This window comes from Suricata suricatta, chromosome 8, assembly GCF_006229205.1.
Source record: "Suricata suricatta isolate VVHF042 chromosome 8, meerkat_22Aug2017_6uvM2_HiC, whole genome shotgun sequence".
In the NCBI taxonomy this organism is placed as follows: Eukaryota; Metazoa; Chordata; class Mammalia; order Carnivora; family Herpestidae; genus Suricata; species Suricata suricatta.
Genome location: NC_043707.1, coordinates 57,882,363 through 57,899,155, shown reverse-complemented (window position 1 = coordinate 57,899,155; position 16,793 = coordinate 57,882,363). Strand labels below are relative to the sequence as shown.

At 36.1% G+C, this 16,793-nt stretch overlaps 1 protein-coding gene across 4 annotated transcripts in view; it reads right to left on the bottom strand.

Moving 5' to 3' along the window:
- Positions 1–4,688: 4,688 nt before the first annotated feature.
- The window catches only part of OLFM3 (olfactomedin 3), a 172,770-nt gene continuing 160,665 nt past the window's right edge, over positions 4,689–16,793 (bottom strand). For all 4 annotated transcript variants that reach the window (XM_029949418.1, XM_029949419.1, XM_029949417.1 and 1 more), the window contains exons 5-6: positions 8,591–8,697; positions 4,689–7,541 (exon numbers count right to left, since the gene is read on the bottom strand). In XM_029949418.1, coding sequence (XP_029805278.1) covers positions 6,864–7,541; positions 8,591–8,697 — 785 coding nt within the window. In that variant the 3' untranslated portion in view covers positions 4,689–6,863. The remainder of the gene's footprint in view (positions 7,542–8,590; positions 8,698–16,793) is intronic.

The following is a 16,793-nucleotide window of genomic DNA, read 5'->3' as shown; positions in this document are numbered from 1 at the left end:
AATGTCAACAATAGCCAAAACATGGAAGGAGCCGAAATGTCCATCACCTGACGAATGGATCAAGAAGATGTGGTATATATTCACGATGGAGTACCACATGGCAATGAGAGGGAATGACATATGGGCCTTTGTAGGAAAGTGGATGGACCTTGAGGGTGTCATGCTGAGTGAAGTAAGCCAGGCAGAGAAGGACAGAAACCATATGTTTGCACTCATAGGTCTAGCAGGAAAACAGGAGAAACCTAATGGAGAACCAGGGGGAGCGGAGGAGGGAGAGATAGTTGGGGAGAGAGAGGGATGCAAAACTTGAGAGACTATTGAATGCTGAGAATGAACTGAGGGTTGAAGGGGAAGGAGGAGGGGGGAAAAAGGTAGCAGTGATGGTGGAGGGCACTTAAGGGGAAGAACACTGGGTGTTGTATGGAAAACAATTTGACAATAAAATATTATGGAAAAAAAGGAAACAATGAGTGAACGGAACAAATCGGGAGGTCATTGTTGAGAACAAATACCTGAAATAGGCATTGATTTAGATTTTAGACATGTATAAGTTTTATCATGTTTTGTTTATGGAAATCTTACAAGGTACATGTAAAGAGCCAAATATGGTAGGAAGGGAGGCTGAGGATGGGATGATATTCTTCTTCACGGAGGTAAGAAGGAAATGCAGAGTTGGACAGGTGGGGGCGGTGCAGGTGAAGGAAAGACAATGGTTTGGAACATATTTAGTATAAGGTGCCTGTGGAATATCTGGAGAAATAGAAACATGGAAACATAAATGCTCTGCTTTCTTACTTGTAAAAAAAAAAAATAAGGATAATAATGTTTGCCCTCCCTATTCTATAGGGCTGTATTAAAGCCTAACATGAAAGAATAGAAATGAAATTGCCTTGAAAAATAGAAAGCAATGTACAATGGAAAGAGTGCTTTTGGTTATGTTTGTTTAGTGAACATTTTTAAAGAAAGAATGGCAAGAAAAGCTAATTGAAAACTAATTATGCGTTTTAACCACTTTGCTGGACCAAACTTTACCTGAAGGGCAGAAATAACTTTTGAATATAAGAACTTACTACTTATATAGAGACATGTTCTATTTCTTTTTCAATGCATACTTCATATTCCAAGAGTAGTTTATAATGAAGTTTAATAAAGACACTGGAGAGGGAATAATAATACTTTTATTATTTTTGGTTCACATTTGAGTTGAGGCTAATGAATGTCTCATGTGCTTTGGGGTGGAGGTGGGGGAAGAAGACCTCACTGACAAGCAGCACTGACTCCATTTGGCATGACTTTATATAAATGTGACTGGAGTTTTTTTTTTTCCACTTAATCTTTTTTTTTTTTTTTTTTGGAGCTATTGATTGCACGCATATCAATTACAATAATGTCTAAACCAAGGCAAGTGTTACAACCTTTCTTTTCTGCTATTTTTGTGTTGCTGAAGTTGCTAATTTCAGAAGAGGAGTTTGAAGTTAAATTTGATGAAACACACCACATCTCAATTTCAGCCAGAATTCAATGGGGCAGCTGAGAGGCTGCGTTAGAATGAAAAGCACATGTTCTCCAGACTCAAGTAGTAATAGGTGCCTTATAATAGTGACTCTGGGTCGCTGAATCTGGCAAGAAGGTGCCCTACAGACTGGATCACAAAAATATGATTCGTTTGGTCAAAAAACTAAATCCCTTTAGAGTTTTTATAGGGAACAACTCAATCTTGAGTTCTGAGGGAGGGGAAAATACTGATGATAGTTAGGATGTTGATAGAATCAAGTTTTCCTCTCTGCTGACATTTTTGGATTACAAAACAGATGAGACATTCAGTGCTCATCATTAAAGATAATTAGTAACTTTGGGATTAAATTAGATTGCATTGCCCTAGTGGGGGTCTTTTCGGTCATGGTGCTTTGAGAATGTGATGAAGGCCATAAATTCCCTACTTGAAAGAATGTACAGACACATATAAACACAAAATACAGCACATGTTTTCAGGGTTCATCCATCCCCAGAAGTGCATCCTTAAACTCCGAGCTCATAAAAACCCAACTTCTGTCACAAAGAAATACTACATTTTTGACCCATGGATTTGTAGGAACATGAGGAAGAAGTTCTGTTTTGTGTGGTATCAGACTGTGACAGTCCATTCCTGACTGAATTTATCCTGGCAAGTTGCTTCTAAGAAAGACCTCCCTGGACTATTCCTTCATCACATCCCTTCCTACCCCAACCCTGCCCTAGCAAACACTCACTTTTTATGACTTAAAATGTTTATTTCCTTCACAACAATTAGTACAACCAGAACTTACTTTTCACTAACATTTTTGTTGCAGCCTGCTCTAACTAAAATGTAAGCACATGAAGACTTTATCTGTTGACAGCTGTATTGTCTAGCACATAGTTTTGTTCAGGGATTATTTTTCAAATAAGTAATGCAGTGTTATCTAGTTGGAAAGCCCATAAAACTATATATTGGTGACATATTTGAATTCATGACAAGTTAAGAGTGATACAGACAAAGAGCTTAACTGGGTGTGTATTACCAAGCTCAGTATGATAAATATCTATAACATGCTTACATTTAAAATGGCTAATGCTTCTTGTAGTCAGTCCATTTCTTGATCTTTTCAAGACCTTTGACATATAATGCTCATTTTTGGAAATATCTGCTGATAATGTGATATTTCCAGGCCTGATTATGGTAGGGAATGATACATTATGGCAATATTTTTGTTTTTGTTTTGTTTTTAAGAAAATGGATGCAAGCTCTTCTAGGCAGACTATAGCATTGATAGGGATGCAGCTTGGCACTCAACTGCATTTGAGTGTATGGTTTATCAGGAAACTTTTTGCAGCACTAAGGTATTCCTGATAACTTCTCCATATTTATCCCATTGCTTTACATCTGAAACTAGGATTAATGTTTTAAGATAGTTATAGTTAATGAAAGGTACTGTGTACTCTTGGCAAGGTACAATCCTATATCCTTAGATCATTTCCAAGTCGTGTTTAATAATAATTTATACTTGTAAAACGTATTTGGCAATCAATAAACTGAACTTCAAAGGGGATAAGTTTTCTGCCATCTGGTTTGACATTTTGGAGACAAAGCTGGCTCTAAACAGGATTAAAATTCCTCTAAGCCCAATGGAATAGTTCAGCCCAAAGGGATAAACTGTATAACATAATTTTAAGATGTGAATCTGATAAATTAGCTTGGTCAAGTCAGTTTGGGAGGCTTCCTTTCTGATTGGTTAAAGGGTAGAATAATATTCTATTCAATAGATTGTCATCAGTTGAATTCATTATTTCATAGAAAAATAGCTATAAGAATTTGGTGATTTTTTTTTCTAGTGTAAGCTCATTTCAAAACAGTATATTTTATAAAGCTTCCAGACCTTATCTGAAGAGTCACTGATTATTAAAATTCTTAGCTAAAAGATTTATCCATACTGAGCTTATTTAATTTTAGAAGCAGAAACCATTCCATGATCTTGATTTCAGTATGGATACAGTGTACTGAACTGACTGATATTTAGTGCCTCTGAACCTATTGAGAAATGACTGTTTCTAGCTATGAGCAGTCAGAAAATAAGGCTTGGTGTCATCCCCTACCAGTAAATTTTAACTTAATACTCCCTGCCTCTAGTGCTAGGTAGACCACTTTATAGCAGTTCTTCTTGTGGGCCGCTTATCATGTGGTGATGGAGAAGGCGAAGTAAGATTTGTCTGTAAATGCCCATTCTTTTATGATGCCATAGGAACTCAAGGTGTACATATAGGATATAATCATGCCTTCCTTGTCAAATCAACAAGATTGCATTTTAAAATTCTATTTACAAAAGTATTTGGTATATTTTTAGAAGACATAGCTTTTAGGAACTCTGTAATATCTATATTTTTCATATTCTAACTCAAAGGATACTTGTAATTTTGCTATCAATTATATTCAAATTTAGCATTTGTAGAAATGATTTGGTACTCCAGAGGGCTAAGGATTCTAGTAGGATTTTCTTTTTAATTTTTTTTTTTTGGAAAAAGAAAGGAAAATAAAGGATTATAATATGTAAAGCTTACCCTAGTAGGAAAATAACTTTTATTTTAAGGAGAACATAGAATGACTTTTGTATAATATTTTAAGAAATAATTTTTCTGTTTGAAAAATTTATACTTGTAAGTTTGGTAGTGATTTTCAGATATAAAGATCATTTTCCTATTAGGAATAAATTATTTCTGAAAACTGCATTGCATTAGAAGGAGTACTTTGGATTACAAACATGAAATGACTGAGTATGGTGATAAAATCCAAAAATTCCGAATTTATGGTAAATCTTATCTAATGATGTTATTTTTAAACATCTACCATTATTCTTTTATCCTACATATTGATAATGTACTGAAACACTATCATTTCATAAACTAATGGATATAAGTGTAGATAATAGGTCTTATGATTTAAGTGCCACAAATCCAGATATCACACAAACACAATCAGACCATAATCATGTTAATATTTGAATGACATGGATGTTTGTTAATCATCTGATTAATTCAGAAAATACCAGTTGCACAGTTCATTTAGGATTAATACTTTCTGAGCTTGATTTCTTTACAGATGGGGTCATGTAGATGATTTTAAAATAATATTTTCCTCCTGTATTTGAGATTTAAAAAACAGTGATTAGAGTAAGTTCTTGTTCAGGCACAAAATTGATAATAATTTATTAAGAAAAAAGCTCTTGAACTGCAAATGTTTAATGCAAATCACATTTAAACTCGATGACAATAATAGAATCTGTGCTTGTCCTAGCAGCACATACACTGGGAATCGGATATGGTGACGAAGCCTTACACAGAAAACAATAGAGGGCTTTACAAGCTGCACATCTCACGAAAAAGCTGTGATTGTCCAGGTTTTGAGTGCGTGATACCATATTACATCATTAAAAAAAAAGTAACGAAGACCCAGATATCCATCAGAGGCCATCTGCTTAAAAATGCATTCATTTTTGAAATTGACTTTCTTTCTTCATACAATACTTGATATACAAAGTATTGGCTGATATTTTTGTGAGGTGTATACAATGGCAAGTGAATCCCCTAAATTTTCTAACACTGAAAAGCAGACAAGAACTTACATAAACATTTTAGGAGAGAAGACAACCAAAAGGACCCGAGTGGTCACTAAGTCATGCTAACTTTTTGTAGGCAAAAGGAAAAGAAATCTTTGATAAACTTTGACAGTCTCAAGTGAGTTATTTAGGTTTAGGACTTTGACAGTGAAATATTTGAGAAGTATGTTTTACTTGTGACCTCTGAAATGAATTACTCTTAAGTGTTAGCAGTTTTTTTTTACACAATGCTTTATCTGAATTATTATATCCTTACTTTACAAAGGAAGTTATTATGTATGTGTGAAACTAAACATTTACGATAATTTAAGTTAAACATTATTAGTTATAGAATATACTTTTTAAATTGTTAAAAAGCAACCCACACTAGATTCTGTAAAACTGCCTTAGGTAAGTATTCTTAATATATGGAAAATACATCCACAGTCAATGAAATGTGTGATAAATACTGATTACATGTTTTTGGCATTATTAACATAAAATATTATTAAAGCTTTCTTTTTTGGCTACATTATTTTGCAAACATAATGAATCAGGGTAACAAGGGGTTGCTTTCCCATCTTGTTTTCTGAATTGTTTTTTGTACATTTAAACCTCACAGACAACTCCCAAGTTTTCCCATCATTTTCTTCCAGACTAATATTGCCAGTAACTCTCCAGAGCTCCATAAATCTAGAAGACATCACAGGAATTTTCTTTTCAAGTCTTGTTATGTGCTTCATGTACTTGCCAATTCCTGACACAAGTACTTACATTATTGCAAGTTGTGTGTGAAATTTAAAACACTATATAATTATGAAGAACAGAATTTTTGTTGTATAATAATGGAGTAAAATCAACTCCAATCTGAATTTTCCGACTTCGTGGCATTTTTGTAAGCAGTGAAGTGAACAGAGGAACTCCTCCTCACTGAATCAGGTTTAGCATCAGTGTTAGTGATCCGATAAACTTGGGTTAATATAAATATTTTATGCAAGGGATGTAGTTTGATTTTTTTTTCGTTTATCGTTTTAAGTAAAGGGTTAAGCCGAGAAGATAATTCCTTCTTGACCACACTTGAAAATTGGCCCATGATAATTACTGAGATTAAACTTCAGTGTATTTTATAAAAAATATTACTTACTTTCACAGAAGTGAAGAGATACAATTGCACAATGGTTGTTACAATGGTAGAAATACATATTGCCAATAAAATGTTAGCAAGAGATTTAAAAATGACTATACAGCACCGCATCAGAATTCTAGAACAGCAAAATGAGTAGTATAATTTTTCCATATAAATAAAATCCTTAAATCTTTTTTAGAAATAAATGGGAGGAAAGTGCTTTTTTTCCCCTAATTCCTACCAAAATATTTCCTGATGTAGAGCAAAAGACAGTAAAAAAATGACAGAATTAAAAAAAAAAAGACATTCATGCATTTAAGCCATCATTAGTCTCTGACTCTAATATAAGGCAGTTCATTAATCTTTTGCAAAACTATAACTTTAGCCATTTAAACTCTTTTTAGTGCTTTTCATGGTAAGGACATGATAGGCCCTGTAAATTTAGGAGTTAAGATGTGTTTCCAACAGGCTGATTTACACAGGCTCAGCTATTTTTTGAAAAACCACTTTATAATAAAAAAAGCTTTGGAGAAATGATGAGAAGTTATAATAAAGGAACAACAGAAGGGATCCTATAGAGTTTATCACAAATGACACTGTTTAGATCAATGAAAACAAATTACATTTGCTTATGTGTCATCCTCAGTCTTGATGATGTGGAAAAGTGTGACATTGAACAGGACCTGGTGACCGTTGTTCCAGGCATAAAGAGCTCTATCTCTGGCATTGTAGTCAAGCATGGATATGTGAAAGTATTGGTTATGAAAAGGAATGTCTGTGTACTCGTACGTAGAGGTTTTGGTGGAATATGAATAATACACCTTGGCTCCAGTTAAGTGCGAGTTGGTGACATATAGTGTCCCACAGATCATGAAAGATTCTCCTGCACTTCTCTTAGGATAGCCAGTGTTCCAGCTCTTCATCACCTCCAGGGTATCTTGGTTAAGTTGGCTGATGACAATATTGCCTGCATTCTGGTTAGTTGCATACACAGCCCACAACCCAATTTCATCAGCCATTAGGTCGATATCGGAGAATCCACCCCATGTGTAGGGGTAAACGTTGTGAAAGCCAGCGTACTCCAGGCTTCGTTGGGCAAGCACTCTCCCCATATCAAAGCTGTATTTGATGATGATGTTACTCTGATACTTATTAAAATAGAGTGAGCCGTTGTAGACAACATGGTTAGTTCCTGCCCATTTGAAAGGGAGGTTGTATGTCCTTGATTCAGCCCCGCTGACAAAGTCTGCAATGGATTTGTACTCACGAACAATTTTATTGTTAGTATAACTGTCCATGTACCAGACCTGAAGAAAAGGGGAAAAAATAAAAGTGACTAAATTCTGTAACTTTCTGAGAATTCCAAAATAAGGACAGTGAGAATCAGCACATGTGAGTATCATTGTTCTCAGGATCTGGAAGCCACACTATCTTACTCCTGCAATGTGAGAGTACCACAGGCAAAAACCATGGTATTTTCTCTGAGGAAAGTAAACAACTGACTTTACTGCCTTGAAGATGACTTTCTTTTTGTTCTTTTTATTTACTTATTTGACCATTCAGTGCATATCATTGAGTGAACTAAACATGTATCAATGCAAATAACATCATCTTGCACTGATTACAAAATGAACAGTGTGATAACTGCAAAAAAATCACCTGCAGCAAATTTATTCCATCTTTTGCTCTGAAAAAGTCATGGTCATTTTACACTTATTTCTCCCTTAGAAATACCCGGCAAACTTCTAGTAATGCTTGTTCATTAGATTGGCTTATAAGTACGACTACTCTTTAGTAGCTATGTTAGTAAAATAGTTTCACTAATCTCATTTGGATGTAACCCTTGAGAATCTTAATGTAAACTGAGTTCGGTAATAGACTGTAAGGAGAGCTGTGGTAAGTTTCCACTATGTTGATTTTGCATAATACAGGCATTGCAAACTTATGAAAATACACCCCAAAAGTTCTAGTGCTACTTACTTAAAAATTACCTCTAGATTCCAGAGATATTTCCACCTTGTTTAGTGAGCTCTTGAGTTTTTCACTTACTGTTTATTTTTTCTCCTCACACTAAGGAGGAAGTTTTAGAAGGAGTATATAGAAAATTCTGTATACTTGTAATCAGCGTTTTTCTAGCATAAAACAAAGCTGTTATAATGATGAGGCTTTACTGATGAATTGTAGGAACACTTTACTAACATAAGGTTGCTGTAGATGAATACTATCAAACTAGGAACACTTGCAAACAGTGTAACACTTTTCATGCTGAAACTAATATCTGAACAGAATAGTTTAATCGACATAAAGAGCAAGTAAAATATAATTCTAAGCAAAGACATTTGTGGAAGGAACATACTCTGTTATTTTTTTCAGATGCTAAAGGATCTGTCATCCAAGCACCAAATCGGGTTCCAGATGTCTTGACTGTAATTGGGCCTGTGATTTTCATCAATTTGCCACATGCTGAAATTAGAGAAACATAAACATGTTGGGTGAACATGACCAATGATTGCAACACACATAGTTATACCAAAGTCAAACCCCTACCACACTCATATCATACTCGAGAGTAAGAAAGGGATCCTGGAATAAAGCAAAACCATGACATTAATATCACCTGTTCTGAATTAATGATCACTCATTTTGGGTGCTGTGCATTTATAATTTGAACCATGAGTACTTGGCTTTTTTAGTGCTCTAAATCTAAAGAGTGGGAGTTTTAAAATGCGAAATGATTGGTAAAATCTGGAAAGTAGTGAGGAAAGCCATTGTCCTTATACCAATTTAGCAACTGCTTCATCTAAATAAAGAAGTCAGAAAAATTAAATTGACCATGGGCATGTTTACCTGATCACCTGCTCCCCTCCCCCTCCCTCCCCCCCTGCCTTGAGATTTTGGACAACTTACACAGGCCAGAAAGAACTCTGTAAGCTGACTGAAAGTTTGTTTCGGTGAACAGATCCTGTGAAAGATATTTACAGAATGGAACAATAGAACGCAATCACAGTCTACCTGAAAGGTAGAGTTTTGAAGGGTAAATGCCTTGTGCAGATAGAAGGGCTCAATACAGCAGCCATTGAAGGTACAAACAAAAATCTAAAAAAACCTCAATTCCTCCAGACCCTGTAGTCACATTCAGTGAACGATATAGAATATCAATCAGTGCAATACACAATGAAAAATTAAGGACTTTCCTGAAAAAATTATATATTTTTTTCATCCTAGCTGTAAGATTTTAGGAAAACTTCAGACTTCAAAAGTGCCAAAACCTAAACCAAACAGAAACCCAGGCATTATCAAAGACTTTGAATAGCAAAAATTATACACATTGTGAAAGGCAATATGAGTGCCTATAAATGTTGACTTTTGGGGGCGCCTGGGTGGCTCAGTGGGTTAAGCCTCCGACTTCGGCTCAGGTCAGATCTCACATTCGTGGGTTCGAGCCCTGCATCAGGCTCTGTGCTGACAGCTAGCTCAGAGCCTGGAGCCTGCTTCCGGTTCTGTGTCTCCTTCTCTCTCTGCCCCTCCCCCCTCTCATGCTCTGTCTCTCTCTGTATCAAAAATAAATAAAACATTAAAAAAAGGTTGACTTTTAGTCTAAACAGAGGAATATCCTATCCATTTATACCCCTCCCCCCTTTATGTTCTTTATTTTTACTTAGTTTTTTTTTTGTTGTTGTTCTGTTTATTCTATGTTTCTTCCATCTTCTGCCTATCCTTGGAATTTATAAATTTCTAGGTAGTTCCTATTTGCACGTATTTGGGAGATAAAGAACAGATCCCTGAAGCACCTGGGTTGCTCAGTCAGTTAAGTGGCTGATTCTTGGTCTCCTGCTCAGGTCATGAGGTCCAGCCCCACGTTGGGCTCTGTGCTGACAGCATGGAGCCTGCTTGGGATTCTCTCTTTCGATCTCTCTCTGTCCTTGGCCAGCTCTCTTTCTCTCTCAAAAAATAAACTTAACAACCAGCTGCAAAGTAACCACTTGAGCTAAGGCTGACATCAAAAAAATAAACTTAAAAAATCCCAACAGATTCTTAAAGCAAATTAAGGACATAACTAACTCTAGCTTGGAGTTTATTTTTATTCCTTTTCTTCTATATATGTTTCTGGTAAGAATAATTTGTAACTGGCAGAATACTGAGCTGTTTAGTTAGGAAAATGGTGAAATGATAACATATTTTATACTATTATTTCAGTGATAACTACAAATTTAGTAATCTCTAGGACTTCATGAAACCTGAGTGGAATACATTTTTTCTCCTGTTGTGAAAGAAATTAGACATGGTGGCATTTTTACATACTTTATGTAAATGAAATACTTTATAATTTCCTTATACCTGATAAACTAGGCAGATAGTTAAAAAGATTTTTATGGCATTATCTATATTGAATAGCAAGATGTTGGGTTAAGCCTGTTAAGAGTGTATCCCCTTGGTGTAAACGTACGAACAACATATGGGTAAGTAATATCAGTTTGAACTAGACAAAAACAAATATCTTCTGAATGCATCTCATTGAGTATGTGCTCTGAAAGCACAATAAGTGAAAGTAATAGGATCTTTAATGATTTCTAAGTTCATAGATGATAGTGTGCAAAAAGTTCAAGTGAATTGAAATAAACAGGAAGATCTCCTCCTGAAAAATGCCAAAAACATGTTTTCCCCTTTAGGCATGAATAATAAATTCTTTTATTAAGCAAAACATAAGTAAATTAGGTAAAATATGAAAGTAACTCTGGCTTAAGTATGATGGACAAATATATGCTTTAATCCCCTTTCTTGCCAAAGATCTAATTAAAATGATAGTAAAGGAGTAAAACATGCGTGGGGGGAAAAAAAAGCCCAAAGCAAAGAGAATGGTATAAGAATAAGTACAGAAGAAATTGTAACCAATTTCTAGAAGGCAGAAGGTGATAGAGTGGTAATTAAAGATGTAGGAGCAAGGGTACTGGTGATCTAGTGCACTGAAGGCAGGCCTGAAGAGCAAGTCTTCATCCCTAGATCCAGGAACCCAGGAGGCAGTTTAAACAAATCTGCAAGTCTGTGTTAAATACTTGAGAAGGATTAGGGCAACTAATACAGGCATTGGAGCTCCAGGATGAGGGCTCTTGGATTCTGACAGTCTCCTGCCTTACTCACCATGGATACAGTGACAAAACCTACCTAAATACAAAGTTTCCAAGCAGACCTATTGTTCAGACCTTTAAAAACAAATGGATAAACAAAGATAAGCATGTGTTTTCAAAAAACTTACACCAAGAATGACTAAAGTCTTAGATTAATAGAGAGGAAATTGGAACTTTTCAGAGAAAGAATGGCAGTTGGTCACATGCAGATAGATGAGAATTAGACTGGCATTGGGCTTACTTATCCTGGATGCTGGAAGACCCTAAACAGTATATTTGAGGAGAAAATCAGAGGAATATAGAATAAGGATACTATCTCACATGAAAACTTGGCAAAAGTTTACCTACAAGGTACTTTTCCTTAAGTTACCTGGGGATATACTATAACAAAAGGCAGGCATGCATGAGATCAGGAAAACAGTAACTTCTTGCCCAAGAAGAACATCTGTGCAGTAGACCTTGAGAGCAGTCAGTCCAAAATGGACAAACATGTGCGGGAAGGAGGTCTGGATATAGATGAGTATAGTATCTCAGTATGAAACATAAACATAATGGAATGTTCATTTCCATAACACTTTATATCCAAGGGAAATGGCCCAGTGAAAACCCAGTAAGACATTATAGTGGCCTCAAGTTGTATGAATACTAAAAGTGAATGGAGATTTTGTAGTTACGGAGTTTGACCTAAACAGTTTAGATGGGCAGACTATAAAAGTTAAAAATCTCACTCTGAGTTTTAATTAATCAGGAAAGTCCGTTCCCTAACTTAGGTAGCTTCTACTGCCTGAAAGCTGAAGCACAGTTTGGACAAAGCAAGAAAGCCAATATTTGCTTGATACGTGTGTATTGCATGTTGATTCATTTTATGTGTGTGAATGAGCTTCTGGACTCTGTTTATGTAATATGAATTGAGTTGGATAGTTACAACCTGTATAAGAACTATATTTGGGACTAGAAATCATGCCAAGAATCTCATATAATCAACATTTCTCCAAACTGCCAACACTTGGGGTGTCTTGGCTTCTGTGGTGTCTGGGTTTACCCAGCATTGTATCCATATGGCAAAGGAATACTGCTGAGATTAGATCACTTAGACCAGGAATTAAGATAGAATTAACACGAGAACTTAAAAGCTCCTGACACCTAAACTAAAAATGACTTGACTTTCTTCTTGTAGCAATGGGTATTTTTTCTAAATGTTAGAAAGTAAAATTAATATTTAATATTTATTTGAGAGACAGCAGGAGTTGGGGAGTGGGGCAGAGACACACACACACACACACACACACACACACAGAGGGAGAGAGGAGGGAGAGAGGAGGGAGGGGGGAGGGGGGATCTAATACAATCTCAATCCCATTGCCCTGGGATCATGACTTTAGCAAAAATCAAGAGTCGAATGCTCAGCCGACTGAGCCATGCAGGCGCTCCAGTATTTAATATTTAAATGTAAAATAACTTATTTAAGAACCATTTACGGAGAGTTTATGTATCAATATCGTGCTAGGTGACGGGGATATTGGGGAACAGGGAGACAAATAGGTCCATATGTTGTAGCTCCTCAAATTACCATTGCTTGTCCTTTCCATTTCTTATTTTACTCTTTTTTCTTTTTTAAATCAACTGACAAAGTTAAATGAAGAAATTATTTCAGACCAGAACTATATCGAGAGGAAAAGGATCTAGCATCAAGTGCACTGAATATCTGTTGGTATTAATGACAAAGATAGAAAGCCAGCCCTGAGTACTAAAATTTATATATAATGGCATCACTTCCAATAAGATAATCTTTAGATAATTTGAAATTTATTTCATTCTAAACCACATTTACCTTTATTCTTCAAAAAATACCTCTAAACTGTCAAACATTGGAGGAAACCAGCAAGTTCAACTAGTTTCCCATGTTTAATTTTCTGTAAAAAAAAAAAAAATGAGTGTGAGGGCCTAGAAGGGACATACTTAGCAATTGTACTTACAAGACTTCACTGATTTGGTCTTACATATGTCTCTCATTGGGAGTTGTCCTGTCTGAGTGAAGGAAACTGATCTCTATAATTTAGTAAATCAATACAATTTTGTAAACTTGAACTCTGTGAGATTTTCAGTAAATAGGGTTTTAAGTTAGATATAAACCATTTTTAAAAAACTATGAAATGTTTATGCTGTCTTTCGAGAAAGTAAATAAGCAGGGGATGGACAGAGAGAGAGGGAGACACAGAATCTGAAGCAGGCTCTGAGCTGTCAGCACGGACCCTGACGCAGGGCTCGAACCCATGAACTGTGAGATTATGACTTGAGCCGAAGTTGGCTGTTTAACTGACTGAGCCACCCAGGTGTTCCTAGACATAAACCATTTAAAAATTATGCATGTGTAACTATGTGAGCTCTGGTTCCAAGTAAAGATATTTTAAATGTAGGTCTCTGGCCAGAGAGATTCCTGTAATATTTATGAGCTTTATGTTTTGCATTCTTTGATTCTTCTATGTGACTCCTCTCTCCATCAATTTCCTCCATGTCGGTCACCCATTAGTTATCTCTCATCTGCCCAGTGACTGCCAGTGTGCAATGCCAGCTTCTATATTCCTGGTACCACCTGGGTTTGACCTGGATCCACTATAGCTTCCCATCACACGGTGACGTTCTTTGAGTAAACTAAATTGTATAGCGTTAATCTACAAAGCACACTTGAAGTGAAAAATTAATAGCCTTAAAGTATTAAAATCTTTAAAATAATAGCTTAAATGAATCATTTACTTACTCATGCACTTAGTCATTCATTTATCAAGCTAAGATTTAATGAGCATGGAGCCCTGTTTCTATGTACTAGAATTAGAGTGGTAAGCAAAAGACACTTTTTTTTTTTTTTTTGGTGAAGCTTCCATTTTGGGAAGAATAAAAAAAAGACTAAGTAAATATATCAGGAAAGATTTTAGTGCAGATATTTAAATAGAGTAATTTGATAGTGACTTGGGGGCTGCTTTAGATGAGATGAGTAGGGAGGACCTCTCAGTGTGATATTTAATCTGAGGTCTCATTGACCAGAAGTCAGCTATGAAATCATAAGTTGAAGGCAAGGACATTCAGACAGTGGATCAGCGAGGAGAAGGTAATATCTTAAAGCTGGGGGCATGAATTAGGAGTCTGGTTGTTTGGATTTGGATCCTGAATATATCACTTACTCTTGGATCTTTTACAGTTTTTAACCACCCACAGTCTCAGGGGTAACAACAGTAATAATATCTATTTCACGAGGTTATTGTATAAGAAATATATATAGAACTTAATGTTAGTTATTCCTTAGTGTTTTTGCATAGGCTTTGTATCTGGACATACTTGATAGGTTAAGAGAAGCAGAAATTAATTATAGAAAAGAAAAGGCCAATGTGTCTAGGGCATACCTGGAAAAGTAGATGAGGTTGGAGAGTTGGTCCAAAAAATTTATGTAAAATCAGAATAGTTGTATTTGATTCTAGATATGTTGGAAAGCTACCAGAGTTGTAAGAAGATGGGGAGAGTAATAGAATGTGAGCTACATTTAAAAAAGATCACTCTAGTATCTGGAAATTAATTATAGGGGGAATACAGTATAGGCAAAAAGACCAGTTAAGAGATTATCACAATGGTCCAGGTGAGAGATGATGGAAGTGGTGATGGGGACGGAAAATAGTAGATGGTTTGGGTTATATTTTTGGAATAAAGTTGGTAGGACTGGCTTCAGAAGAGATGTTAGGATGGAAAGTAAAAAGAGAAACTGAAGAAAACCTTAAATTTAAACCTTAAAAAAAAAATAAGAGAAGATAACATCCGAATCTTGGCTTGTTCAGCTGGGGAGATTGTAGTGCCGCTTACTCACATGAAGTGATTAAAGAAGAAATGGGTTTGGGAGAAAAGATCAAGAATTCAGATGATTTTAAGTTGTTCATGATTAATATGCGTGTCAGTGGAGGTGTAAAGGAGGTAATATAAAAATCTAGGGAGCAGAGACGCCGTTTTGAAAGTTTTGACCGTCAGTGAAAGGCGGAGGCTAAATACTGCCATAGAGGGCGGGCACGCACAGAGAAGACAAACGTGTACAACAGAGCTCTGGGGCAATGCAATCGGGCCAAAGAGCCCCAGAGAAGTTAGAAATGAGACCTAAAAATTGGTGTCGTATTAAGGGAAGAGAAAGGCAGCCTTTTAAGAAGAATGAAGTACAGACTTGTGGGGAATACTGCTGAGGTGTCGAATAAAATAACAAAAGTGACCATGGAAGTTAGCAGCAAGATGTTACTGGTGATCACGGGAATCAAATGAAGACAATGTTAAGAACAGAAGCTACGTTTCATGTGCCTGGAGGCCATCTGGATGTCCTCTTTGCAGAAGTGTCTGTTCATGGCTTCTGCCCATTTCTTCACTGGGTTATTTGTTTTGTGGGTGTGAAGTTTGGTGAGTTCCTTGTAGATTTTAGATACTAGCCCTTTATCTGATAAGTCATTTGCAACTATCTTTTCCCATTCTGTCGGTTGCCTATTAGTTTTCTTGATTGTTTCCTTTGCAGTGCAGAAGCTTTTTATCTTGATGAAGTCCCAAGAGTTCAGTTTTGCTTTCATTTTCCTTGCCTTTGGGGAGGTCTTGAGTAGGAGATTGCTGTGGTGGAGATCTAGGAGGTTTTTTCCCCACTTTCTCCTAGAGGGTTTTGATGGTTTCCTGTCTCACATTCAGGTCCTTCAGCCATTTTGAGTTGATTTTTGTGTATGGTGTAAGAGAGTGGTCTAGATTCATTCTTCTGCATGTTGCTGTCCAGTTCTCCCAGCACCACCTGCTAAAGAGGCAGTCTTTTTTCCATCGCATACTCTTTCCTGCTTTGTCAAAAATTAATTGGCCGTACATTTGTGGGCCCAGTTCTGGGTTCTCTATTCTAGTCCATTGGTCTATGTGTCTGTTTTTGTGCCAATACCATACTGTCTTGATGATGACAGCTTTATAGTAGAGGTTAAAGTCTGGGATTGTGATGCCTCCCTTCAATATGACTTTGGCTATTCGGGGTCTTTTGTGTTTCCATATGAATTTGAGGATAGTTTGTTCTAGCTTTGAGAAGAACGCTGGTGCAATTTTGATGGGGATTGCATTGAAAGTGTAGATTGCTTTGGGTAGTAATGACATTTTCACAATGTTTATTCTTCTGATCCATGAACAGGGAATGTTTTTCCATTCCTTGGTGTCTTCTTCAATCTCTTTCTTTGTGTGCAATCTTTCATTTATGCATGTGAGAGAGTTTTCTTTCTTTTTTTTTTTTTAATATTTTTACATTGTAGTACTTGTTTTGCTTGTTGGTGGTGTTTGCTTATTTAATACATTCCATCAAGGACAGAAATTACATGATGGTTTTTCTTTTGTTTTTTTGTTGTTGTTTTTTTTTTCCCCCCTAGGAAGTGTGTCTTGGGTTTTTCCCTT